General features: G+C 48.1%; 1 protein-coding gene across 1 annotated transcript; it reads left to right on the top strand.

The window, feature by feature from the left end:
- Nucleotides 1-726: 726 nt before the first annotated feature.
- On the top strand, nt 727-26,281 carry prdm15 (PR domain containing 15). The gene is made up of 26 exons (XM_041233037.1): nt 727-864; nt 3,077-3,116; nt 3,450-3,543; nt 4,919-5,075; nt 5,832-5,984; nt 6,225-6,327; nt 7,316-7,414; nt 7,624-7,713; nt 8,302-8,535; nt 10,265-10,400; nt 11,777-11,898; nt 12,056-12,150; nt 12,546-12,633; nt 12,832-12,999; nt 13,155-13,246; nt 15,044-15,175; nt 15,502-15,645; nt 17,133-17,296; nt 17,730-17,809; nt 17,980-18,099; nt 18,789-18,920; nt 22,491-22,574; nt 23,204-23,379; nt 23,802-23,885; nt 24,421-24,618; nt 25,330-26,281. The coding sequence occupies exons 2-26, from the start codon at nt 3,086-3,088 to the stop codon at nt 25,831-25,833; spliced, it is 3,480 nt and encodes a 1,159-aa protein (XP_041088971.1). The 5' UTR covers nt 727-864; nt 3,077-3,085; the 3' UTR covers nt 25,834-26,281.

Genomic DNA, 26,281 nt, shown 5'->3' with positions numbered 1-26,281 from the left:
GGAATTTAAGTTGAAAAACAGGAATTGACCCTACTCTGATCCCAGGCATCTTCCAACGCCACCAGAACCCCCAATATCACTCCAAGTGAGCAAGCCTGGGATGAACCTGAACGATGCATTCCTCATCAGCACACACTGTATCACACCCAGTGCTGCACAGTGCATCGTTTATATATATAATCAACTTGCACCATGTACTGGAACATAATTGAATGGCCTGCTGTGCTCACATGCTTGCTTGTAACTCAAGGTAATTAAAAACAGTAAAAGTTCAAGGTTCACATGGCAGGGAATCGGTTACAAAGTTCGTGTCCGAGTCCCGCTGGGTTTGGGCCCCTGTTCGCCCCTGTTAAAAGCACACTGAAAGCAGGGTAAAGCATCTCATTAAACACGGCAATCAGCAAGCCGGGTTACACTGGTAAATGCAGCACAGTAAAAGCACGAGAAAAACACGGTAAAAGTGCAAACACCCCGCGGAAAGAACTGCTTTAATCGGTGCATGCTGTACAGTGTGCCAATTACCCAGATACTTCCTTCACAGGGTTAATAATATGATCTAGTCTCCTGCTCTACGCACAGCCGAGGACTGTGTTTAAAAGGTATACGTTACAGTACTAAATTAGAACAGGCAGATCATTGGAAAATTGCGTCTGCTCCTTTTAATATGCAAAGTGATGGAAAGATGAAAAGGGCGTACTCTCTGTTTTAACATGTCCCCTACTATCTTCGCAGAGCAGGGGTCGGCGAAAAAACTACAACTGCCAGATCACCTCGCTTCCAGATTATTTCCGGTCCTGCGCGGTTTCCGGAGCGGATTGGAACCCGGAGTCAGGATTCAATAAATTTCTGGTCGATCGGAAAGCAGTAAGTGTTCTAATTTGAAAGCGCCTTGTTTTTGCACGTACCTTCTCGAACAGTGCGTTACTGCCGTAGTCCTGTGTTTGCAGGTTGCGTTTTTAAAGTGCATATCGATGGTGTTCTAGGAGAATTGAGCATGCATTGTGTTCAGCTCCCGATGCGCTTTTCAGTCTCCATTCCACCCGCCATGCCGACTGTTCTTTGTTACATTTGCATTGCGGACAGAGCTGAGATCGGATTCAAAACCCGGCGCATTTTGGAATCCGAATGATTCCCGGATCCCGTTATGACTGGGTCTCAGTGTTCACTGCAGAGTGCGGCTTGGTGTTTCTGAAACGCATCGTCCCGCTTTGTGTAAGCTGACCATTCTCGTTATTGATTAGGGGCGTGAAAGGGTGCCTTTCACAGCAGTGTACACATGCAATTACAGTAAATAACCTGCTGTTGTAACACCGTGTATTAATGAACACGTCTAAACACGGTCTGGGGGTGACCGTGCCAGACAAACTTCAGCGTGAATCGTTACATTCTCTAGTGGTGTTCTGCGTGCTTTTTGTAAGAGCGGTCCAGCCCCTCTCCACTACAGTGCTCAATGCACGGGAATGCTTTTACTGTGCATACATCTTTGAATCTCATTTTCTCTCCCTTCAAACATCTTTTAATAACGACATGGAAGGAGATGCGTTGATTCCAAAGTACAATATGGGCTTTTTCATTCTCATTTCACCCTAATACTTAACTGTCCGGCAGTCTCAATAGTTTTTGTTTAATTCAGCTGTCGCCCGTATGCTTAATACGCGATAATCCAAACCCCGTTATTAATATTGATTTCAAGCAGCCCAGTGTCTGTACATTGTTACACGCCCACCCGCTGCACCTGACTGCGTTCTGCCCCCTGTTCTAGAACTCGTGTACCTTCCATTACAGGACAATGCGATCGGTGTCTCCATTCCACGCTAGTGTGCCTGTGTCCTCTCTCCAGTGTATTCAGTTACATTGGACCCAGCTGTGGTGTTCTGCATTATTCTGCAAATAACTTATTAACTGCACAGTGGGATTGAGAGCGTTCCCTGGCTACTCCTTTCCCTTATAACAGTTAACAGTGCTGTGTGTTTTAATTGGTAACCTTAAAGCCTGTGTCCTTTCTTCAAAGCATTTTAAAACTGTTATTCTTATCTTGTTGTGTGTCCCTCTAACACATTGTTGTGTTTGCCAAGCTTGCAGTGTTACACAATGCTCAGAGGATGTCTGTTTCTATGAACGCTCGTGACTCGTGTCTTTGTATTGGTGTATGTGTGCGCATCTTCTTTGTGGCAGAACACAATCTGCAGAGTTCCCCCAAACCGTAAAAGCTCCTGTCCACTGGCTAGTCCTTCACCTGTAAAGCAGAGGAACACAGAGACACTGTGGCGTGGAACCTGGTTTCAGGCCCCTGCATGACACATCAGGGGGATTGGGGTCTGATACAGCGATGTTGCCTCAGATTAGGTCTCCCGCTGGTCTTCTGGAAGCAGGTTTGAAGCCACTGTTCCTGAGAAAGTGTCTTTGTGTTCCCTCAGTGTTCCTAATGATGAGAGAATCTGTCTGCAATGCTAACAGGCGTTGATAGATGTGACACAAGTCTGAAAGCACAGGGGGGTTATCAGTAGCAGAAATGCAGGACAAAATAAACCCTTAACATCCCTGATGACAGTATACTGTAAATACAGGACTGCGGCATTGCCACAGATAGAGCTGTACATGATCCCACGATAAAGGGTTTCATTGCCTTGCCTGTGGTGGATCAGTAGAGTCAGCCTCCTCACTCCTGCTTTCAGCCTAAGAGAACTGAACACAAGAGAAGGCGTGTTCCGTTCATTGTGATGTCGGTTGTCATGGCGCTCTGATTTTGCCCACCAGGACCTGCAGCCGGTCTCCGTGGAGCCTCCTGCCTGAGCTGTGGGCTGAGCCACAGAACCAACCCTTGCTGGATTCACATTGTTAATTGAACAAACATTGCATTAAAAAAAAAAAAATGTAATCAAATATTAGCTTTGAAAAAACCTAAGTGAGACTGGCTTCCTGTGACGCGCTGTACTGGACTCGCTAGCTTTCTGATTTTATACTTTGCTTCATGTCTGAGTGTCTTGCTAGTTTGTACATTTGTGTGAAGTGTCCGCACTCCAGACTGCAGCAATGTAAATGCATCTTGCTTTTCACTGTTGTTGTTTTTCCTCAGGTTTTCAGAATGGCTGAAGGTGGACCAGATGAATTTATTTGTGAGTGTTAAACGCAATATACAGTGTCCCTTCATGCACCCACAGCAGCTGGGATTATAAATCACACATGAGAAATCAATCCACAAAGAGTTTCCACAGAGGTCATCACATAGCATGTGACATCACTCGACCGTAAACAAAACAGCCCTTTTGATATTTAATAGAAGTTCATGAGGAACATCTTTGTGTTTGGAATCTGTAATAAATAATGTTTCTCTTATTATCCTGTTGTAACAGAAATCCTGTCACACAGTTCGAGTAGCCAGTTGAGTGGAAAGTTAAGTCAAGGTGCTGTATGTTGTTTCCAATGCACTGTCTTGTGTCGTGTGCCAGGGTGTGAGGACTGTGGGCAGTATCATAACACCGAATGCCCAGAACTGGGACCAGTCGTGACTGTGAGAGATTCCTTTGTGTTGAGCAGAGCAAGGTGAGTGGTGGGGCAGGGGCAGCACAACGAGGGATCGGCCTCACGTTGAAAACACATGCATGGACACAGATGAAGCTCAGAGGTCTTTTGACTGTTGGAGCAATTCCACCAGCACGCTACTTACTGCAAAAATGGGCTTTAAGTTCACTGCATACCTCTAGCATTGCACCAGCTAGCAAATTCGATTATATGGGTTTGACATTCTGCCGTGTCAAGTACAGCATGCAGAGAATGCTAATCGCAATGTCAAACCCATTCACGCATGCTGCACGGTTGCCGAACATCTTGAAGGGATTTCTGTGGATCCCTTTTGGAAAAGCTCCCCCCTGTTAGTAAACTGGGATTTTCAGGAATGGTGCAGGAAAGCAGAGTGGAGAGCTGAAGGGAACAGGTTCTGGAAGCAGATCAGGGGTGTGCTGTGCCTGCTGTAGCTTGGGAGAGGAATCCATTCATTAGAACTGTGTGCAGGCTGAATCAAGCTGCTGCTGGTACTCTTATTATCCTGTATGAATGGGTTTGATTTCTCCAGCCCTTGATTGAGGCAGCCCTCCTCATCCTCCTCATCCTGCTGCTGCAGTCCAGCAATGTGCCTCCACTGACTGATGGCTCATTAACCTCGTCAGTCAGTGCTATTATTATCTATTTATCTGTCCATCAATGCTATTATCTATTTATTTGTCAATCAATGCTATTATATATGTGTGGACTGAAGGAGAAGCATTGCCCAAATACTATCATTAAAACCAGAGAAAGAAAATGATCAAGTCCCATCTTCATACTAGCCTTGCTTCTTGACAGCCTGCAGATCCAGGGAGGAGGGTGCAGAGCTGTGATCATCACTGTAGCCCTGCTTCTTCACACCCAGGTCATCCCTGCTGGACAGCCTGCAGATCCAGGGGGGAGGGTGCAGAGCTGTGATCATCACTGTAGCCTTGCTTCTTCACACCCAGCTCATCCCTGCTGGACAGCCTGCAGATCCAGGGGGGAGGGTGCAGAGCTGTGATCATCACTGTAGCCTTGCTTCTTCACACCCAGCTCATCCCTGCTGGACAGCCTGCAGATCCAGGGGGGAGGGTGCAGAGCTGTGATCATCACTGTAGCCTTGCTTCTTCACACCCAGCTCATCCCTGCTGGACAGCCTGCAGATCCAGGGGGGAGGGTGCAGAGCTGTGATCATCACTGTAGCCTTGCTTCTTCACACCCAGCTCATCCCTGCTGGACAGCCTGCAGATCCAGGGGAGAGGGTGCAGAGCTGTGATCATCACTGTAGCCTTGCTTCTTCACACCCAGCTCATCCCTGCTGGACAGCCTGCAGATCCAGGGGAGAGGGTGCAGAGCTGTGATCATCACTGTAGCCCTGCTTCTTCACACCCAGGTCATCCCTGCCGGACAGCCTGGAGATCCGACGGCTGGCAGATGGAGCGGAGGGGGTCTTTGCTCTGGTTCAGCTGGTGAAGCGCACCCAGTTCGGACCGTTCGAGGCGAAGAAAGTGACCGGACTGGACAAGGAAGAAGTGCCGTTCCCCTTGAAGGTGGGGCTGATCCTCTGCTTAGTTTCACTGTGGAAAGATATATTAGTGTGGTTTCATGTACTCCCAGTATCACTGCTCTTGGACTGCTTGTGTAACGTTAGTGAAGGTACATCCACATGCGAATGGTAACTGGGGTCTGGGAACCCAGCCTGTTACGTGTTAGTTACAGCTTTCATATGCATGCTCTTTGTTACAACATTCACTGATCTTCCTTTCATTGTGGTCAGCATTGCTTGTTATGTGTCTGTTGTCTGTCTGCCCGTCTGTCTATCTGTCTTCCTCTTGGAACCTGATTGCAGCTTGACAGTGGTGGAGAGAGTGAGTGACAGCACAGGGGGGATTGCTAGTAGGTGGAGTAGTGTGTGTGTGTGTGTGTCTGTCTGCCTGTCTGTCTTTGTTGAACAGATGCCTTTAATGTCCAGGTCTCTCTGCATGCCCATTCATTACCCGCGTGTTGGAATACATGTTATTATGTGTACACGTTATTGGGGATGCTGTAACCATTATCTCAAGCAGACATCTTCAAGGTTATTAGGCTGATCGAGTCAGGTATTGTCTTTTCTCGTTCCCCGTCAGATCAGCTTCATGTTAAAGGTCGAGTTTGATGCTTTATTGGTTCGCCTTCACGCCCGATGCATGTAAACTTCCAAGCCCTTGGGTAGAGGTCCAGCCCTGACTCTCCCTGGCAGACCTGTTTAACACAGGGACCCTCGTCCTGTCTGCTGGCTGTCTCATGATTCCCAATGCGTTTTCCAGGTGTTCCAGAAGGACGGCCTGGTGGTTTGCTTTGACTACAGTAATGAAGACGACTGTAACTGGATGGGGCTGGTCAGGCCAGCCACTGATTACAAACACCAGAACCTGACAGCCTATCAGCAAGACAGTGAGATCTATTTCAACACCTCCCAGGTGAGCAGGGGAGCCGCTGAGGGACGCCTGGGGCCGTATTCTTCAAATGTTCGGTTGAAGAAAATTCTTCTCAAACCTGTTTCTTTTGCTGTACTTGAGAAGAAAGTTAAGAACAACTGCTGTTCACAACACTTTTTCTGTAGAATTTCTTCCCTTTTTTCATTGAAGAATACAGCCCCTGGATAGAATTGTTTGAAGCTCTGGTCCGGTGTCTCTAAAGCATGTCTATTTAATGTGCAGGATATCCAGCCTGGCACTGAGCTGCGGGTCTGGTACGGTGCTTTCTATGCAAAGAGGATGGAGAAGCCTGTGCTGAAGCCAGTCGCTATTCCACCAACAGACGGTAATTCATTCTGCTTTTTAATTTGAATGGCAAGGTTACTGCAGCATGCCATTCAAGTGAGGCTCTATCTACTTACTTCAAAATGCCCATCACAATTCCAAGGCAACTTAGAAGAAAACACCTATTTTCTTGACTTGATTTCTTCTAAGTTTTGCTTTAAGATCCCCAAGGTGTATTTTGAAGGTGTCCTGGTATATCTAAACCCAGTACAGTGCAGTGTAATACAGCTCATTAAAACTAGTGTACTGTACATTCAAGCTCTCTCGAAGTCTCCCTTTCTCTACTATGCTCACCACCATTGCAATGAGAAGCTGACCTCTGTGAACCCTGTCTGGACAGCGAAAGCATTTGAAATGTATTTAAAGATGGGGAGAGCGATCACATATTTAAGTTTGCTTCATGTCATTTTGTCACTGTTAGGGTAACCTGGGGAAACTACATTTGGGTCATTCCAGTTCAGGAAAGATTTTCCCAGAATATATCTATATTATATGGGTTTGGTAAAAACTCCAGATCCCTGAAAATAATGCCACTTGAAGTCTGCCATTTGGTGGATTCTAGAAGGACGAACTAATTTGCAAGCCCTGTTAATTTGGTAACGTTCTGAAATACTAACCCTGGAGGCATAGAACGACTCATTTCAGCATCGCTGTCCACCTGGGTAGAAATCAGTATAGGAGGGATGGAAATGGAGACTCTCACTGCATAACAGTCTGTGATCCATTGCTGATTTTACTATGAGTTTAATAAGACACACCTGAGCTTGATATCTATATAGCAGGGCTGATCAAGCTCCTAGTAAAACCTGGATTAGGGTAAACTTCTATGCAATAGGAGTCTCATTTCAGGCCCTGATATGCTGTTCCAGGAGTTGTTTCCACATCTGTCTCAGTGTGTATAAAAGGATCCTTTGTTTATTTCTATATTTAGTTTGTATTTTTATTTCCGCTCATTACAAAAGAAATACTGTCCGTTGTGTTTTTCTCAGTGGTCAGCACTTCCCTGTCGAAGTATGAAATGATGGGAGAGAACGCTGTGAAGAACCATGGCATGGGGACTCCCGATTCCAGAGTCCCGACTCCTGCAGGTGAGGGAGAGGGAGCTTCCTGTCAGCGTCACAGAGAGAGCCCCGTGCCAGTCCACGAGGGTTGAACACTGGGGTGTATCCCGTCAGGTCACAGGTTCGATCCGGTGACACTGCGGCTCTCAAGTCGTGAAGCTATTTCATTATTGACACTGCCACAATTGTATCTTTTTTTCATTCCCACTCTTCTTGTTTGTTTTTCTGAGCTGCAGGTCAGAGCAGTGCTGCCCAGGCGGTGGAGTGCAGTCAGTGGGCTTGTAAAGTTTGCTCCACAGTCTTTGTGGAGCCCCAGCTGCTAACGGGTGAGAGAGATGAAATAATGAACACAATGACAGGACTCAACATGCAGCTGGTTTGTAACCCTGTCTAGTTTGACTGAATTCACTACATTGTATTAGAGCACTGAATTCTCAGCTGTATCCACAGGTGATACTGTGTTTATCAGGGGGTTGAATTCTCAGCTGTATCCACAGGTGATACTGTGTTTATCAGGGGGTTGAATTCTCAGCTGTATCCACAGGTGATACTGTGTTTATCAGGGGGTTGAATTCTCAGCTGTATCCACAGGTGATACTGTGTTTATCAGGGGGTTGAATTCTCAGCTGTATCCACAGGTGATACTGTGTTTATCAGGGGGTTGAATTCTCAGCTTTATCCACAGGTGATACTGTGTTTATCAGGGGGTTGAATTCTCAGCTGTATCCACAGGTGATACTGTGTTTATCAGGGGGTTGAATTCTCAGCTGTATCCACAGGTGATACTGTGTTTATCAGGGGGTTGAATTCTCAGCTGTATCCACAGGTGATACTGTGTTTATTTAGTTAAGTTTCCTGGACAGCTTGTAGCTGTCATGCATTTTAGAAACGGCCTCTTTTGCATTTGATTTCAGATCATCTATTGATTCACCTGGAGGAGGTGAAAGGGGCGTGCCAGTCAGTGAGCGTGACTCCTCCCCCTCCTCCTCTTGAACAGGAACCGGAAGTGGTGCCCCCTGACCCTGCTGTAACCCCCCATGTCGTCACGCCCCCTCCGGATCCCAAGCGCAAACCAGGAAGAGCACGGAAGCCCAAAGTTCCAAAAACAGACCCCATCCAGGTTTTAGGAGAGCAGATTGACAGCACAGGTTAGTGTCTTTAAAAGAGGCCTTGAGGATTTAGAGACAAACATCGGATCCTCCATTGAAATCATTCGAAATTCCCTTTGAGGGCGACTCCACATTAGAGACCCGTTGTCAGTGTAGAAGCGCAGATTCACACACACAGACACTCCCAGTGTTGGCGTTGTCAGTGTAGAAGCGCAGATTCACACACACAGACACTCCCAGTGTTGGCGTTGTCAGCAGAAGCGCAGATTCACACACTGACACTCCCAGTGTTGGCGTTGTCAGTGTAGAAGCGCAGATTCACACACTCAGACACTCCCAGTGTTGGCGTTGTCAGCGTAGAAGCGCAGATTCACACACACAGACACTCCCAGTGTTGGCGTTGTCAGCGTAGAAGCGCAGATTCACACACACAGACACTCCCAGTGTTGGCGTTGTCAGCGTAGAAGCGCAGATTCACACACACAGACACTCCCAGTGTTGGCGTTGTCAGTGTAGAAGCGCAGATTCACACACACAGACACTCCCAGTGTTGGCGTTGTCAGCGTAGAAGCGCAGATTCACACACACAGACACTCCCAGTGTTGGCGTTGTCAGTGTAGAAGCGCAGATTCACACACACAGACACTCCCAGTGTTGGCGTTGTCAGCGTAGAAGCGCAGATTCACACACACAGACACTCCCAGTGTTGGCGTTGTCAGTGTAGAAGCGCAGATTCACACACACAGACACTCCCAGTGTTGGCGTTGTCAGTGTAGAAGCGCAGATTCACACACACAGACACTCCCAGTGTTGGCGTTGTCAGTGTAGAAGCGCAGATTCACACACACAGACACTCCCAGTGTTGGCGTTGTCAGTGTAGAAGCGCTGATTCACACACACAGACACTCCCAGTGTTGGCGTTGTCAGTGTAGAAGCGCAGATTCACACACACAGACACTCCCAGTGTTGGCGTTGTCAGTGTAGAAGCGCAGATTCACACACACAGACACTCCCAGTGTTGGCGTTGTCAGTGTAGAAGCGCAGATTCACACACACAGACACTCCCAGTGTTGGCGTTGTCAGCGTAGAAGCGCAGATTCACACACACAGACACTCCCAGTGTTGGCGTTGTCAGTGTAGAAGCGCAGATTCACACACACAGACACTCCCAGTGTTGGCGTTGTCAGTGTAGAAGCGCAGATTCACACACACAGACACTCCCAGTGTTGGCGTTGTCAGTGTAGAAGCGCAGATTCACACACACAGACACTCCCAGTGTTGGCGTTGTCAGTGTAGAAGCGCAGATTCACACACACAGACACTCCCAGTGTTGGCGTTGTCAGTGTAGAAGCGCAGATTCACACACTCAGACACTCCCAGTGTTGGCGTTGTCAGTGTAGAAGCGCAGATTCACACACACAGACACTCCCAGTGTTGGCGTTGTCAGTGTAGAAGCGCTGATTCACACACACAGACACTCCCAGTGTTGGCGTTGTCAGTGTAGAAGCGCAGATTCACACACACAGACAGTTTGTCAGTTTACAGCCTCTGCACAGAGGGAAGTACAGCTTTTCTTGTTTTGAAATCACAGATTAATGAATGGATTTATTGAATAGCTGCTGATTTTAAACACGTCTCTAAAGGCAGTTCCGAGTACGAGTGTCAGCACTCCCCTAATACAAACACTAACAGTCTTCCAGCTGCAGCTTCTAGGTCCAGTGGTGTGTGTTTGCAGTGAGCTCATTGAACCCCTCTGTCTCCCTGCAAGCTGATGCTGTTCCCGCAGTGGGGGAGGTGATTACAGCTGGAGCCCCGGAGCCTCAACAGCAGGACCTCACGGCCGCAGCACAGCCGGTCCCAGGGAAGCTGCAGAGGATGAGCCGCACCATGCTGCCTGCTGGGAAGTAAGAGCCACTCCCAGACCAGGGCCAGGTGGCTGCTCCCTTTACACATCCAAGCATTCATAGTGTGAAGGAGCAACCCTGAAATAATTCAATAAAGCTTACCTTTCATGTGCAGTTTGAAAAGAAGCACATGCTACAGCAAGCATGCATTCATTTCATATCTATGTGTTTATTAGGGGTTTTAATATCTGGGCTTTGATTGATTTTAAACTTGTCTGTCTGTGCTTCTCAAGACCTTGCCTCACTACCTATTACAAGCAAGCATTTCAAACTGCACAATTCAGATGTAAGTAAATATATTCATATTCAATATTAGCTGGCTTTATAAAAACGTGTAGTAAATGTCTTTCAGTGCAATTTCATATCACTAGCAAACAGGTGTGATTACTCGATCGTGGATTGGATGATTAACCGAGCAATAGAAAATGTCAAGATTAAAACCACTCTAATTGGGGTGATCTGTAAATGCTCTGCTTGTTGCCGGTACCACTCTAAGGGGTTGGGGTGATCTGTAAATGCTCTGCTTGTTGCCGGTACCACTCTAAGGGGTTGGGGTGATCTGTAAATGCTCTGCTTGTTGCCGGTACCACTCTAAGGGGTTGGGGTTATCTGTAAATGCTCTGCTTGTTGCCGGTACCACTCTAAGGGGTTGGGGTTATCTGTAAATGCTCTGCTTGTTGCCGGTACCACTCTAAGGGGTTGGGGTTATCTGTAAATGCTCTGCTTGTTGCCGGTACCACTCTAAGGGGTTGGGGTGATCTGTAAATGCTCTGCTTGTTGCCGGTACCACTCTAAGGGGTTGGGGTTATCTGTAAATGCTCTGCTTGTTGCCGGTACCACTCTAAGGGGTTGGGGTTATCTGTAAATGCTCTGCTTGTTGCCGGTACCACTCTAAGGGGTTGGGGTTATCTGTAAATGCTCTGCTTGTTGCCGGTACCACTCTAAGGGGTTGGGGTTATCTGTAAATGCTCTGCTTGTTGCCGGTACCACTCTAAGGGGTTGGGGTTATCTGTAAATGCTCTGCTTGTTGCCGGTACCACTCTAAGGGGTTGGGGTTATCTGTAAATGCTCTGCTTGTTGCCGGTACCACTCTAAGGGGTTGGGGTTATCTGTAAATGCTCTGCTTGTTGCCGGTACCACTCTAAGGGGTTGGGGTGATCTGTAAATGCTCTGCTTGTTGCCGGTACCACTCTAAGGGGTTGGGGTTATCTGTAAATGCTCTGCTTGTTGCCGGTACCACTCTAAGGGGTTGGGGTTATCTGTAAATGCTCTGCTTGTTGCCGGTACCACTCTAAGGGGTTGGGGTGATCTGTAAATGCTCTGCTTGTTGTCGGTACCACTCTAAGGGGTTGGGGTTATCTGTTTTCTGCTCACAGGTCTGGAGTTCGGAAGCGGTTCATGAGGTCAGCAGGGGAGCACAAGAGGGTTTATCAGTGCAATCTCTGCAACAAGGTGTTTCAGAACAGCAGCAACCTCAATCGACACCTCCGCTCCCACGGTAAAGCCAGTGTGAGAGCGCATCCATGTGAGAGTGCACAGCACACAGTGACCATGCAAACAAGCCAGCCCAGCCGCGAGGTCTGGAGAGAGGCCCCGCACTGCACCCTCAAGTGTCAGAAACTACAAAACCCTGTTGTTGTTTTCTGTCCCCGCAGGAGATAAACTTTTCAAGTGTGATGAGTGTGAGAAGCTGTTCAGCCGCAAGGAGAGTCTGAAGCAGCACATCTCATACAAGCACAGCAAGAACGAGGTGGGCTGGGAGAGCTCCTCAGCCTGTAGACTGGCCTTCAGGGTTCATTTTCACAGAGGAGTGCTATACTGTTGATTAACTGAGGGTCTAGGGTTGGACGATGGTCATGATAATTCTGGGTGTGTTCTAGACTTGTTCTGTTATTGGGAGGTGAGGGGGCATGCTTGGTAGTTGGGTTGGTGGCTGACTTGGTGATGGTTTGACTGTCAGAGATCTAGCTAGTTTGCTTGACAGAATGAGAAGCCACTGTGTGATGTGGAACAGTGTCTAACCCTTCCAGTTCCACCATGTGCTCACAATGTTGGAAGAGGGTTCAGGGCTTTCAGAAGAGCAGGAGCCGCGGCTGCTCTCCATGGCGTCTGATGCTGAGATTTGTTGCTTTGTGCTTCCTTCAGATTGACATGGAGTACAGGTACAGGTGCCCCACATGTGAGAAGGCATTCAGGATGGAGAGCGCTCTCAAATTCCACAACTGCAGGACAGGTAAACACTTCTTTTCTGTAACAGTTTGCAAATATGTATCCGTTACAACACCTACGGGTTTGCTAAATGGAGTACATGCCTACATTTTGAAGAAATGTATTTTTTAAAATAAATCATTTTGTTGTTGGCATAAAAAACATTCTTAAAACATTAAACTTCTCCTTCTCCTTCTCCTTCCCCTTCCCCTTCTCCTCCCAGATGATAAAACATTCCAGTGTGAGATTTGCTCGCGCTTCTTCTCAACGAACAGCAACCTCTCGAAGCACAAGAAGAAGCATGGAGAGAAGATGTACACCTGTGAGATCTGCAACAAGATGTTTTACAGGAAAGACGTCATGCAGGACCATCAGCGGAGGCACATTGTGGGTGAGGAGCTGGGCTAGGCTGGGGCTGGGCTGGGGCTGGGCTGGGCTGGGCTGGGCTGGGGCTGGGGCTGGGGCTGGGCCGGCTGTAACCTATTGCTGAAAGTACCATGCTGGAGACATGTAAAGAAATCTTCTGTTCCTCTGCTCAATCTCTAGGTCCGAAGCACATGAAGAGGGAAGACCTTGCTAACGGTGAGGAAGGGACGAAATACAGGAAGGAGCCGTCTGCCTGTCCCATATGTGGAAAGGTGAGAGGAGGCGTTCAGGCCACAAGTTTTTATCAGGCTTTGCTCAGCAGCGTAAGGCACTGTTCTGAAGCAATTTGAAAGACTAAAGCAAGCCTTCTAAGAGCAGTAAGACAGTCATGACAAAAACATTGCATCAAGAAAGAGCGACAGTGACTGTACAGAGAGAGTGACTGTACAGAGAGAGTGACTGTACAGAGAGAGTGACTGTACAGAGAGAGTGACTGTATAGAGTGATTGTACAGAGAGTGTGACTGTACAGAGAGAGTGATTGTACAGAGAGTGTGACTGTACAGAGAGAGTGATTGTACAGAGAGTGTGACTGTACAGAGAGTGTGACTGTACAGAGTGACTGTACAGAGAGTGTGACTGTACAGAGAGTGTGACTGTACAGAGAGAGTGACTGTACAGAGAGAGTGACTGTACAGAGAGAGTGACTGTACAGAGAGAGTGACTGTACAGAGAGAGTGACTGTACAGAGAGAGTGACTGTACAGAGAGAGTGACTGTACAGAGAGAGTGACTGTACAGAGAGAGTGACTGTACAGAGAGAGTGACTGTACAGAGAGTGTGACTGTACAGAGAGAGTGACTGTACAGAGTGACTGTACAGAGAGAGTGACTGTACAGAGAGAGTGATTGTATAGAGAGAGTGACTGTACAGAGAGAGTGACTGTACAGAGAGAGTGACTGTACAGAGAGAGTGACTGTACAGAGAGAGTGACTGTACAGAGAGTGTGACTGTACAGAGAGTGTGACTGTACAGAGTGACTGTACAGAGAGTGTGACTGTACAGAGAGTGTGATAGTACAGAGAGAGTGACTGTATAGAGTGACTGTACAGAGAGAGTGACTGTACAGAGAGAGTGACTGTACAGAGAGAGTGACTGTACAGAGAGAGTGACTGTATAGAGTGATTGTACAGAGAGTGTGACTGTACAGAGAGAGTGATTGTACAGAGAGTGTGACTGTACAGAGAGTGTGACTGTACAGAGTGACTGTACAGAGAGTGTGACTGTACAGAGAGTGTGATAGTACAGAGAGAGTGACTGTATAGAGTGACTGTACAGAGAGAGTGACTGTACAGAGAGAGTGACTGTACAGAGAGAGTGACTGTACAGAGAGAGTGACTGTACAGAGAGAGTGACTGTACAGAGAGAGTGACTGTATAGAGAGTGATTGTATAGAGGGATTGTACAGAGAGAGGGATTGTACAGAGAGAGGGATTGTACAGAGAGAGGGATTGTATAGAGAGGGTGACTGTACAGAGAGAGGGATTGTGTATAGAGAGTGATTGTATAGAGTGATTGTATAGAGAGTGATTGTACCGAGTGGTTTCTTGCTGAAATGATTTTATTTCTCTCAAATTAGCCTTTGCACTCTCTTCCAAACAGGATTCTTAATGCAGTGTTTTATATTGCTCACATGTCATTGTGGGTTCCCCATCATTCTCTATTGGTTCTCTTTAGAGCATGGCTATCATTGAATATTGTTTCTGTTTAGAGCATTGCTTACCTTTACCAGCAAACAATGCTTCTGAAAAGACTCCTCAGGGCTGACCCCTTTAATCTCTTGACTGTTTCATGTTCCATTTCTTTGCATTAGAGCCCTTCCATCAATGACACTTGTTAAGAGATGAACTTCCTTTGGGAATGGTTGTTGTTTCTGGGAGTTGTGCATTAGGTGATGTCGCCAGGCAGAAATCTGCAACAATTCAACAAGCATACAGTATATAGAGAAGCCCTGAAGTCTCTGGAGGTTTCTGAATGCTCAGTCCCATCCTCCCTCCCTCCCTGCATGCAGGTGTTCTCGTGCAGGAGTAACATGAACAAGCACCTCCTCACTCACGGAGATAAGAAGTACACGTGTGAGATCTGTGGACGCAAGTTCTACCGGGTCGACGTTCTGAGGGACCACATCCACGTGCACTTCAAGGTACCAAACCTCTTTGTGGAGCTCTTTTCACAGGTACTGTGTACGTGTTTCTTCTGCCTGCCTGGGAAGTCTTGTTGTCATGGTTACACTTAAGCAACCTCCTGATTGTTAGCCATCGTCTCAGAACTCTTGAGAAAGTCATTCCGCTTTGCTACACTGTGCACCAACTGTGCGTGCCCAGCTGCTAGAGACATGCTGTTAGCGTCTCTTGTCCTTGTCATTCGTGGAAGTGTTAAAGGACAGGCTCAGTATTGCTGTGTGTTGGTTGTATGCTGGGGAGACTGGAGAGTTGCAGGGTCTGAAAGATGGTGCGTTTTTGAACCCAGGACATTGCCCTGATGGACGAGCATCAGAGGGAGGAGTTCATCGGTAAAATCGGGATCTCGCTGGAGGATGAGGATGGAGATTCGGAGGAAGAGGATGGAGAGGATGACATGGAGCTGCACAAGTACAGCTGCAAGAAATGCCAGGTGTGTGTGAATCTCCTCTCGGTCCTGCTTCTCTCTCTCTCTGTGTGACCCTGGATCCATTAAAGACCAGTGCAATCAAGGTTTTAATAAAAACCCTCTTCTCACCAGTCCATTAATCACTTCTCTGAAGCCCATGTATCCAGCCACAGCGCTATAGAATCTCACTTCCCTGTGTTAGTTACTAGAACACTCCCTGACCCTGCGTATTCTTCTAAGAGCAGCAGGCAGGGTTCTGTTACTAGAACACTCCCTGACCCTGCGTATTCTTCTAAGAGCAGCAGGCAGGGTTCTGTTACTAGAACACTCCCTGACCCTGCGTATTCTTCTAAGAGCAGCAGGCAGGGTTCTGTTACTAGAACACTCCCTGACCCTGCGTATTCTTCTAAGAGCAGCAGGCAGGGTTCTGTTACTAGAACACTCCCTGACCCTGCGTATTCTTCTAAGAGCAGCAGGCAGGGTTCTGTTACTAGAACACTCCCTGACCCTGCGTATTCTTCTAAGAGCAGCAGGCAGGGTTCTGTTACTAGAACACTCCCTGACCCTGCGTATTCTTCTAAGAGCAGCAGGCAGGGTTCTGTTACTAGAACACTCCCTGACCCTGCGTATTCTTCTAAGAGCAGCAGGCAGGGTTCTGTTACTAGAACACTCCCTGACCCTGCGTATTCTTCTAAGAGCAGCAGGCAGGGTTCTGTTACTAGAACACTCCCTGACCCTGCGTATTCTTCTAAGAGCAGCAGGCAGGGTTCTGTTACTAGAACACTCCCTGACCCTGCGTATTCTTCTAAGAGCAGCAGGCAGGGTTCTGTTACTAGTAAAATAGGAAGAGAACCCAAAGAGGGGTGACAGGACAAACGGGTTCTCTTCAATCAGTCTGGAAAATACAAAATTCTGTGTCTCTTTATTATAAACTCATCTTTTACCAAAGTACAGGAAATAGGTATGGTAAAGCATAGGGAAGCATTGTAAAGCACAGAGAGGTATGAAAACATAGGGAAGCATTGTAAAGCACAGAGAGGTGTGAAAGCACAGGGAAGCATTGTAAAGCACAGAGAGGTATGAAAACATAGGGAAGCATTGTAAAGCACAGAGAGGTATGAAAGCATAGGGAAGCATTGTAAAGCACAGAGAGGTATGAAAGCATAGGGAAGCATTGTAAAGCACAGAGAGGTATGGTAAAGCATAGGGGGGCATTGTAAAGCACAGAGAGGTATGGTAAAGCATAGGGGGGCATTGTAAAGCACAGAGAGGTATGAAAGCATAGGGAAGCATTGTAAAGCACAGAGAGGTATGGTAAAGCATAGGGGGGCATTGTAAAGCACAGAGAGGTATGGTAAAGCATAGGGGGGCATTGTATAGCACGGAGAGGTCTGGTAAAGCATGTTAATAAATGTTAAATTCACAGTATAGCCACTTGGAAAGCATGGGGGAAAGGTGCAAGCATCCCGTGTTAAAATCGTATGGTAACCCAAGCCCCCGTGTCCTCCTAGGTGAGCTTTGCTAAAGGCAGGGATTACCTGAGACACATCATGGAGCTGCACAAGGAGAAGGGATACGGCTGTAACATCTGCAACCGTCGCTTCGCCCTGAAAGCCACCTACAACGCACACATGGTGATCCACAGGGAGAACCTGCCTGACCCCAACGTGCAGAGGTGAGGGGCCAGGCTTCAGTCCACCAGCGGCACACTTCCACAGGAGGCCAGGCATCCGCCTGTCCCGTGGCGGGGGCACTGGACTACAGCACTCTTTGCAATCTGGTGAAACTTGATAACGGGCATTCTTTGCAATTGTGATGAGGTTTCAGTTAGGGCATTCGTTCTATGGAGGAGCACGTTTACATACAGTGCATGGACCCATGTCACGTGCTTCAATATGATCCCAGACGCTGTAAAGCGGGGCTTTCCAGGCCTGGTCCTGGGGACCCACTTTGGCTTCTGGCTTTCATTCCAGCCGAGTTCTCAGTTACTTAATTAAAGTAATAATCTTCTTAATTAGACCTTTTTAATTGTTCTCAGCTCCTAGAAAGTTGCTGATTTCAAGTTACTTATACAATTGTAACTTGTATAAGCATGCTTATCGTTTCAGGTATATTCATCCATGTGAAATCTGTGGAAGGATATTTAACAGCATTGGCAACCTGGAAAGACACAAAATTATACACACGGGTAGGTTTAAACACGCTTTGTAAAAAAGATTTAGCTAAATAACATTTGCACTGTTGTGATTGACCCTCTTGTCTCGCTAGGTGTGAAGAGCCATGGCTGTGATTGATATTGGTTGATGTATTGATTGATTGGTTGATGTATTGATTGGTTGACCCTCTTTTTCTCGCTAGGTGTGAAGAGCCATGGCTGTGAGCGGTGTGGGAAGTCCTTTGCCAGGAAAGACATGCTGAAGGAGCACCTGAGGGTCCATGACAACATCCGAGATTATCTGTGTGCGGAGTGCGGGAAAGGTACCTGCGGAAACAACTCCGAGCACAGCATAGCAGGGACAGAAACCAGACTCTTATTGCATAGCACTGTTACCCATTCCTGGCTTAACCAGGAGCTTCATTAGCCACAGTGTGTATAGTGAACAAACTCAGGTGTGTGTTATTAAACTCAAAACCAGGAAAACAGGAGTCTTGTTTCCTTGCCTGGTATACCGTATCTGTTTGCTTAAAAGAGCTAGTCTAGTTTTTAAACATAAGGCAGACAGTAGATACTGTGCAGGTCTGGAGATTGTGGAGAGTAGAGGAGTACTGATGTGCCGACGTCAACCCCTTCCTTCATTCTAACACTGCATGGAATGGAGCCCAGTGTGCCATCCTGCCAGCAGCTTGCACCCCTCCACACACAAAGGGTTATTTCAAACTTGCCTGTGCATGTGAACTGTTCATGTACAGTTAATTTAACTTTCTGTGAGTTTCTCCATTGCATCACAGGAACATATTTCAATGAGGGGTTATGTGACATCATAAACCACGAGAGCAAAGCCCCGAGCCATATGCAGTACCACTCTGTGACATCACAAAAGTGCAATACCACTTCTCTTTTCTTTTGGGCCACAGAATTAATACACCTACTACCCATGTAATATTAAAAAAACAGATGCAAAGAAAATGTAATTTGTCCCTTTCTGTGTGACTCTGTCTTCTCCCAGGAATGAAGACGAAGCACGCACTGCGTCACCACATGAAGCTGCACAAGGGCATTAAGGAGTACGAGTGTAAAGAATGCAGCCGCAAATTCGCACAGAAGGTCAACATGCTGAAGCACTACAAGAGGCACACTGGTGAGGAGCCGATCCGAGGGTCTCTCGTGACAATCTGCATCAGGGCAGCCTGCTGTCTGCTCGTCATGGGCTGGCAGCGTCCGTGCGGCTCTAGTTTCCTGGGCACAGTGTCTGTGCTGCTCTAGTTTCCGGGGCACAGTGTCAGTGCGGCTCTAGTTTCCGGGGCACAGTGTCAGTGCGGCTCTAGTTTCCGGGGCACAGTGTCAGTGCGGCTCTAGTTTCCGGGGCACAGTGTCAGTGCGGCTCTAGTTTCCTGGGCACAGTGTCAGTGCGGCTCTAGTTTCCTGGGCACAGTGTCAGTGCGGCTCTAGTTTCCTGGGCACAGTGTCGGTGCGGCTCTAGTTTCCTGGGCACAGCGTCCGTGCGGCTCTAGTTTCCTGGGCACAGTGTCGGTGCGGCTCTAGTTTCCGGGGCACAGTGTCGGTGCGGCTCTAGTTTCCGGGGCACAGTGTCGGTGCGGCTCTAGTTTCCGGGGCACAGTGTCGGTGCGGCTCTAGTTTCCTGGGCACAGTGTCGGTGCGGCTCTAGTTTCCTGGGCACAGCGTCCGTGCGGCTCTAGTTTCCTGGGCACAGTGTCCGTGCGGCTCTAGTTTCCGGGGCACAGTGTCGGTGCGGCTCTAGTTTCCGGGGCACAGTGTCTGTGCGGCTCTAGTTTCCTGGGCACAGTGTCGGTGCGGCTCTAGTTTCCTACAGTGTCGGTGCGGCTCTAGTTTCCGGGGCACAGTGTCGGTGCGGCTCTAGTTTCCGGGGCACAGTGTCGGTGCGGCTCTAGTTTCCTGGGCACAGTGTCGGTGCGGCTCTAGTTTCCGGGGCACAGTGTCGGTGCGGCTCTAGTTTCCTGGGCACAGTGTCGGTGCGGCTCTAGTTTCCGGGGCACAGTGTCGGTGCGGCTCTAGTTTCCGGGGCACAGTGTCGGTGCGGCTCTAGTTTCCGGGGCACAGTGTCGGTGCGGCTCTAGTTTCCGGGGCACAGTGTCGGTGCGGCTCTAGTTTCCGGGGCACAGTGTCGGTGCGGCTCTAGTTTCCGGGGCACAGTGTCGGTGCGGCTCTAGTTTCCGGGGCACAGTGTCGGTGCGGCTCTAGTTTCCGGGGCACAGTGTCGGTGCGGCTCTAGTTTCCGGGGCACAGTGTCGGTGCGGCTCTAGTTTCCGGGGCACAGTGTCGGTGCGGCTCTAGTTTCCGGGGCACAGTGTCGGTGCGGCTCTAGTTTCCGGGGCACAGTGTCGGTGCGGCTCTAGTTTCCGGGGCACAGTGTCGGTGCGGCTCTAGTTTCCGGGGCACAGTGTCGGTGCGGCTCTAGTTTCCGGGGCACAGTGTTAGTGCGGCTGATTGCTCAGTGCAGCTGTGTTCTCATGGCAGTCATGAACTCTGCATGTTTGAGCTGTGGCACAGTGTCTCATTGTGAACTCTGCATGGAGTTGTGCAGGGTTTCATCCATGAACTCTGCATGGATTGAGCTGTGCACTGTTTCTCATTCATGAACTCTGCATGTTGAGCTGTGCGCTGTTTCTCATTCATGAACTCTGCATGGATTGAGCTGTGCACTGTTTCTCATTCATGAACTCTGCATGGATTGAGCTGTGCGCTGTTTCTCATTCATGAACTCTGCATGGATTGAGCTGTGCGCTGTTTCTCATTCATGAACTCTGCATGGATTGAGCTGTGCGCTGTTTCTCATTCATGAACTCTGCATGGATTGAGCTGTGCGCTGTTTCTCATTCATGAACTCTGCTGGATTGAGCTGTGCGCTGTTTCTCATTCATGAACTCTGCATGGATTGAGCTGTGCGCTGTTTCTCATTCATGAACTCTGCATGGATTGAGCTGTGCGCTGTTTCTCATTCATGAACTCTGCATGGATTGAGCTGTGCGCTGTTTCTCATTCATGAACTCTGCATGGATTGAGCTGTGCGCTGTTTCTCATTCATGAACTCTGCATGGATTGAGCTGTGCGCTGTTTCTCATTCATGAACTCTGCATGGATTGAGCTGTGCGCTGTTTCTCATTCATGAACTCTGCATGGATTGAGCTGTGCGCTGTTTCTCATTCATGAACTCTGCATGGATTGAGCTGTGCGCTGTTTCTCATTCATGAACTCTGCATGGATTGAGCTGTGCGCTGTTTCTCATTCATGAACTCTGCATGGATTGAGCTGTGCGCTGTTTCTCATTCATGAACTCTGCATGGATTGAGCTGTGCGCTGTTTCTCATTCATGAACTCTGCATGGATTGAGCTGTGCGCTGTTTCTCATTCATGAACTCTGCATGGATTGAGCTGTGCGCTGTTTCTCATTCATGAACTCTGCATGGATTGAGCTGTGCGCTGTTTCTCATTCATGAACTCTGCATGGATTGAGCTGTGCGCTGTTTCTCATTCATGAACTCTGCATGGATTGAGCTGTGCGCTGTTTCTCATTCATGAACTCTGCATGGATTGAGCTGTGCGCTGTTTCTCATTCATGAACTCTGCATGGATTGAGCTGTGCGCTGTTTCTCATTCATGAACTCTGCATGGATTGAGCTGTGCGCTGTTTCTCATTCATGAACTCTGCATGGATTGAGCTGTGCGCTGTTTCTCATTCATGAACTCTGCATGGATTGAGCTGTGCGCTGTTTCTCATTCATGAACTCTGCATGGATTGAGCTGTGCGCTGTTTCTCATTCATGAACTCTGCATGGATTGAGCTGTGCGCTGTTTCTCATTCATGAACTCTGCATGGATTGAGCTGTGCGCTGTTTCTCATTCATGAGCTCTGCATGGATTGAGCTGTGCGCTGTTTCTCATTCATGAGCTCTGCATGGATTGAGCTGTGCGCTGTTTCTCATTCATGAGCTCTGCATGGATTGAGCTGTGCGCTGTTTCTCATTCATGAGCTCTGCATGGATTGAGCTGTGCGCTGTTTCTCATTCATGAACTCTGCATGGATTGAGCTGTGCGCTGTTTCTCATTCATGAACTCTGCATGGATTGAGCTGTGCGCTGTTTCTCATTCATGAACTCTGCATGGATTGAGCTGTGCGCTGTTTCTCATTCATGAACTCTGCATGGATTGAGCTGTGCGCTGTTTCTCATTCATGAACTCTGCATGGATTGAGCTGTGCGCTGTTTCTCATTCATGAACTCTGCATGGATTGAGCTGTGCGCTGTTTCTCATTCATGAACTCTGCATGGATTGAGCTGTGCGCTGTTTCTCATTCATGAACTCTGCATGGATTGAGCTGTGCGCTGTTTCTCATTCATGAACTCTGCATGGATTGAGCTGTGCGCTGTTTCTCATTCATGAACTCTGCATGGATTGAGCTGTGCGCTGTTTCTCATTCATGAACTCTGCATGGATTGAGCTGTGCGCTGTTTCTCATTCATGAACTCTGCATGGATTGAGCTGTGCGCTGTTTCTCATTCATGAACTCTGCATGGATTGAGCTGTGCGCTGTTTCTCATTCATGAACTCTGCATGGATTGCTGAATGCTGCTTTATTTAGTGAAGTGCTTTCTATGCAGAGATAAAAGGAGTCGGGAGAGAACGGGGGAGTGATTGATTGATTGCACTGACGCTGTATTTCTTCTCCTAGGAATCAAAGATTTCATGTGTGAGCTGTGTGGAAAGACGTTTAGCGAGAGGAACACCATGGAAACACACAAACTGATTCACACAGGTGTGAACTTGAAACTTTAAAATATTCATCTGCAGGTGAAGTGAAGGAGGGGTGAACGCCAGCCCTCCAGTATAGCATTCGCTCACACAACAGCTTGTATTAAAAACACCACAGAGATTAGTACCACTGACCTTTTAATCCTCACCTTTTTTTTTTGCATACTTAAGTTTATGGTTTTTTAGCTGCAGACTTCAGGATTAAATCTGGTTCCCGAGCATGACCACAGACAGACAGACAGACAGTCAGATAGACAGATACATACATACATATATATATGTATATACACACACACACACACACGCACATACATACATGTATACATACACACACACGCTTTAACATTTGTAAATGATGATGTAATACTGCTGATATGTTCATTTGTAAATGATGATGTAATACTGCTGATATGTTCATTTGTAAATGATGATGTAATACTGCTGATATGTTCATTTGTAAATGATGATGTAATACTGCTGATGTATTCATTTGTAAATGATGATGTAATACTGCTGATGTATTCATTTGTAAATGATGATGTAATACTGCTGATGTATTCATTTGGTGAAACCAAGCTGCTCCAGCGCTTTTATTTATGTATTTGTTTGTGTTTGTCTTTGTGTCTGTCACAGTTGGTAAGACCTGGACGTGCTCAGTGTGTGATAAGAAGTACGTCACCGAGTACATGTTGCAGAAACACATCCAGCTGACTCACGAGAAGGTGGAGGCACAGAGCTGCCACCTGTGTGGGACCAAGGTGTCCACCAGAGCCTCCATGAACCGGCACATGAGACGCAAGCACCCTGAGGTGAGCTGAGCCCGACACTGGTGGTCCTGATACGAGACCCTAACCCAAACCCTAACCTACCAGAACCTCCATGAACCAGCATGAGACGCAAGCACCCTGAGCTGAGCTGAGCCCGACACCGGGGGTCCTGACAGGGGAGACAGCTCTGCTTTGGTATGGACTCTCCACTGCGGGGTTAATAGGTCTGCGACTGCCCTCTGCTTAACCAAGTTTGTTGTTTTCAGCTAAAGCCTTATGGTTGTTTTACATTGCTGCGCTGTGTTTGGGAAAAGTGGGTCATTGACCATGACTCGAAACAGACAGCTTCTATAACTGTTCTGTTACTGGCTAATGCCTTCGTGTGCATATGTACAGTAGAGCACTCCCCCCACCCAGTGCATTCCTCCATGTAGGGTGTTGATGGTTGTTTCTTCTGCATGCAGATCATATCCGTGAGGATCGATGACTTTGAGGATGAGCTACATGAAGGCAGCACCATTGATGCCTCCACTATCAGCATTGTGCAGGTACGTGCTGTCTGGGGCGTTTCATAACAGGGATGGGAAGAAGAACCCCACTGCACAGCCGTTTGATACATTCTCGAGTTTAATAAGACACACCTGAGCTGGTTCCCTGTACAGTGGGGATAATCAGGCTTGTATTAAAACCTGGAATGCGTGAAACTGCTCTGCAGTAGGAGTCTTCTTTCCATCCCTGCTGCATAATCTCTTTCCTTTGGGCATTAGGAGCTGGTCACAGTGAATGCTAAGGGCTAATCAACCACAGCTGGATTTGTAGAGCATCATAGCACTGGGGAAATCATCCTGGATAGCATCACCCAGCTGTCTTTGGCTGATGCAATTCCAGTCCTCTTTCACAGCGCTGAAGGGAGCGGTCTCGAGTGAAAGCTCTTTCACGCCGCTGAAGGGAGCAGTCTCGAGTGAAAGCTCTTTCACGCCGCTGAAGGGAGCGGTCTCGAGTGAAAGCTCTTTCACGCCGCTGAAGGGAGCGGTCTCGAGTGAAAGCTCTTTCACAGTGCTCTGCTTCCCCCTCACTGTCTAGCCTCAGCTGGCCCTGGACGAGGCTGACCTGCCGGGGGAGAAGCAGACGAGGACTCCCAGGCCAGCCAAGAAGAAGCAGAAGAGCTCTGCCAGGGGGGAGCGGGAGCAGCCGGCCTACAGCGAGTACACAGACAAGGAGGTGGAGTTCACAGGGAGCCTGGGAGATGAGACCAGCTCCGCAGTGCAGAGCATTCAGCAGGTCAGGGGCTGGCCTGGGTAATACACAGCAGCGTGCACATTCATTACCTCACCCCATTGCTTCTGTAGTGCTTATCAAATCAAACCACTGGAAATGAACATCTGGGAGGAAAAATAGGCAAATTAGTGAATGACTCATTTAATTGATGACTTTAACAGAACACACATGCAATTCATTTAAAATAGGAAGAGAAAAGGAACTCGGGGCCACAAATGATAAAATGCATTGTATGTATATATATAGATATAGATAGATAGATAGATATATAATGACAAATGGTGAGGTGTTCTGATAAATGTGCCACTACTGTACAGTGTATTATAACATTTGTATCACATTACGGCAAGTAACAAGTATATCGTAATTCAGTTGTATTATTTCTAATCGTGTATAGATTGTGGAACGGATCCCTAAGCTAAAGTGCCACCAGTAATTCTAAGGTTTCTTATAAATGCCAAGTTGTACAACTCTGTTGATTTTGTTTTTCAAGCTCTAAAATGGCAGGAATGATTCCTTGCACAGAGAATAGACACAGAGGATTGTTCCATCGCCAGAGCTGTCAGTTTAACATGGCCCCAGTACGCCTCCTCTCCTCTCTCTCTCTCTGTCTCTGTCTCTCACACTTCTCTCTCTCTCTCTGTCTCTCACACTCTCCTCTCTTGTCTCTCTCTCTCTCTCTGTTCTAATGTGGTTTGCTTTTATTTCCGGTAGGTGGTGGTGACCCTAGCTGACCCCAGTGTGACGGCCGCCCCCTCCAGCTCCATGGGGCTGACTAGCATCTCTGTCACCCCCATCACCACCCCGGCGGGAGGCCAGTTCACCAGCCTGCAGCCCGTAGCGGTCAGCCACCTGAGTCCTGGCGACCCGCAGCTCGCCCTGGACAGCTCCATCCTGACCGTGACCTTCGATGCGGTCAGCGGCTCGGCCACGCTGCTGAACCGGCCTGCCGACTTGCAGCTCCCCTCGGTGCAGGAACCCGGGGCCCAGGCACAGTCCGTTGCCCACTTCATCAACCTGGCCACCTTTGTGAACCCCATCACCAACCCGGCCCTTACCTGGAGGCCGCTCACCCCCTCGGAGGGCAGCCCCACCGACGGGCTGCAGCCCCAGCAGCAGGGGGACGGGGAGGAGGGCCAGCAGGCAGAGCAGGAGGTGCAGGAGCAGGGCCAGGAGCAGGGGGAGCAGGGGGAGCAGCAGCAGATGTACGGGTATTGATCAAATGCTGCAATCTTTCAACCCGCCCTTGAACCAGAATCCTGTGCTGCTGCTTGGGAGTGCTGTAGCCGGGCTTGAGAAAACAAAAAGGATATCATGAACAAAAAAGAATCGAACACACAACAGAACACATTGCAGGGGAGGTGGATATTAAGGCAGTGTAGCCCGGCGAGGTGCGTGGCATTGTGGGATATCGGCGCGCCTCGGCCCCAGTGCCCTACTGCGATTTATACAATGGCATGAGATGACTTGACATTAAAAACAGCTAACAGATAATCCACGGCTTAAGAAATCTGCCCCGTCTTTTTATTATTGTATTTTTTCCTGTAAGAAAGCGGATCAGTGCACAACACTGCCACTGGTGTATCGATCTCAGCCCCACTGTGTTCTTGTTAGGTTTGTTTTTTTTGGAGGGAGGTATGCATAAAAAAATAAAAAAAACTACCAT

The sequence above is a fragment of the Polyodon spathula genome, chromosome 30 (genome assembly GCF_017654505.1).
Source record: "Polyodon spathula isolate WHYD16114869_AA chromosome 30, ASM1765450v1, whole genome shotgun sequence".
NCBI lineage: Eukaryota > Metazoa > Chordata > Actinopteri > Acipenseriformes > Polyodontidae > Polyodon > Polyodon spathula.
The sequence above is the reverse complement of the archived record's forward strand: the minus strand, read 5'-3'. Positions and strand labels throughout refer to the sequence as shown.

Coding starts and splice junctions, on each gene's coding strand:
- prdm15 (XM_041233037.1), top strand. CDS start 3,086: ATGGCTGAAGGTGGACCAGATGAATTTATTT. Junction 18,100..18,788: donor GTGTGCGGAGTGCGGGAAAG/GTACCTGCGGAA, acceptor GTCTTCTCCCAG/GAATGAAGACGAAGCACGCA. Junction 23,886..24,420: donor CCACTATCAGCATTGTGCAG/GTACGTGCTGTC, acceptor CTCACTGTCTAG/CCTCAGCTGGCCCTGGACGA.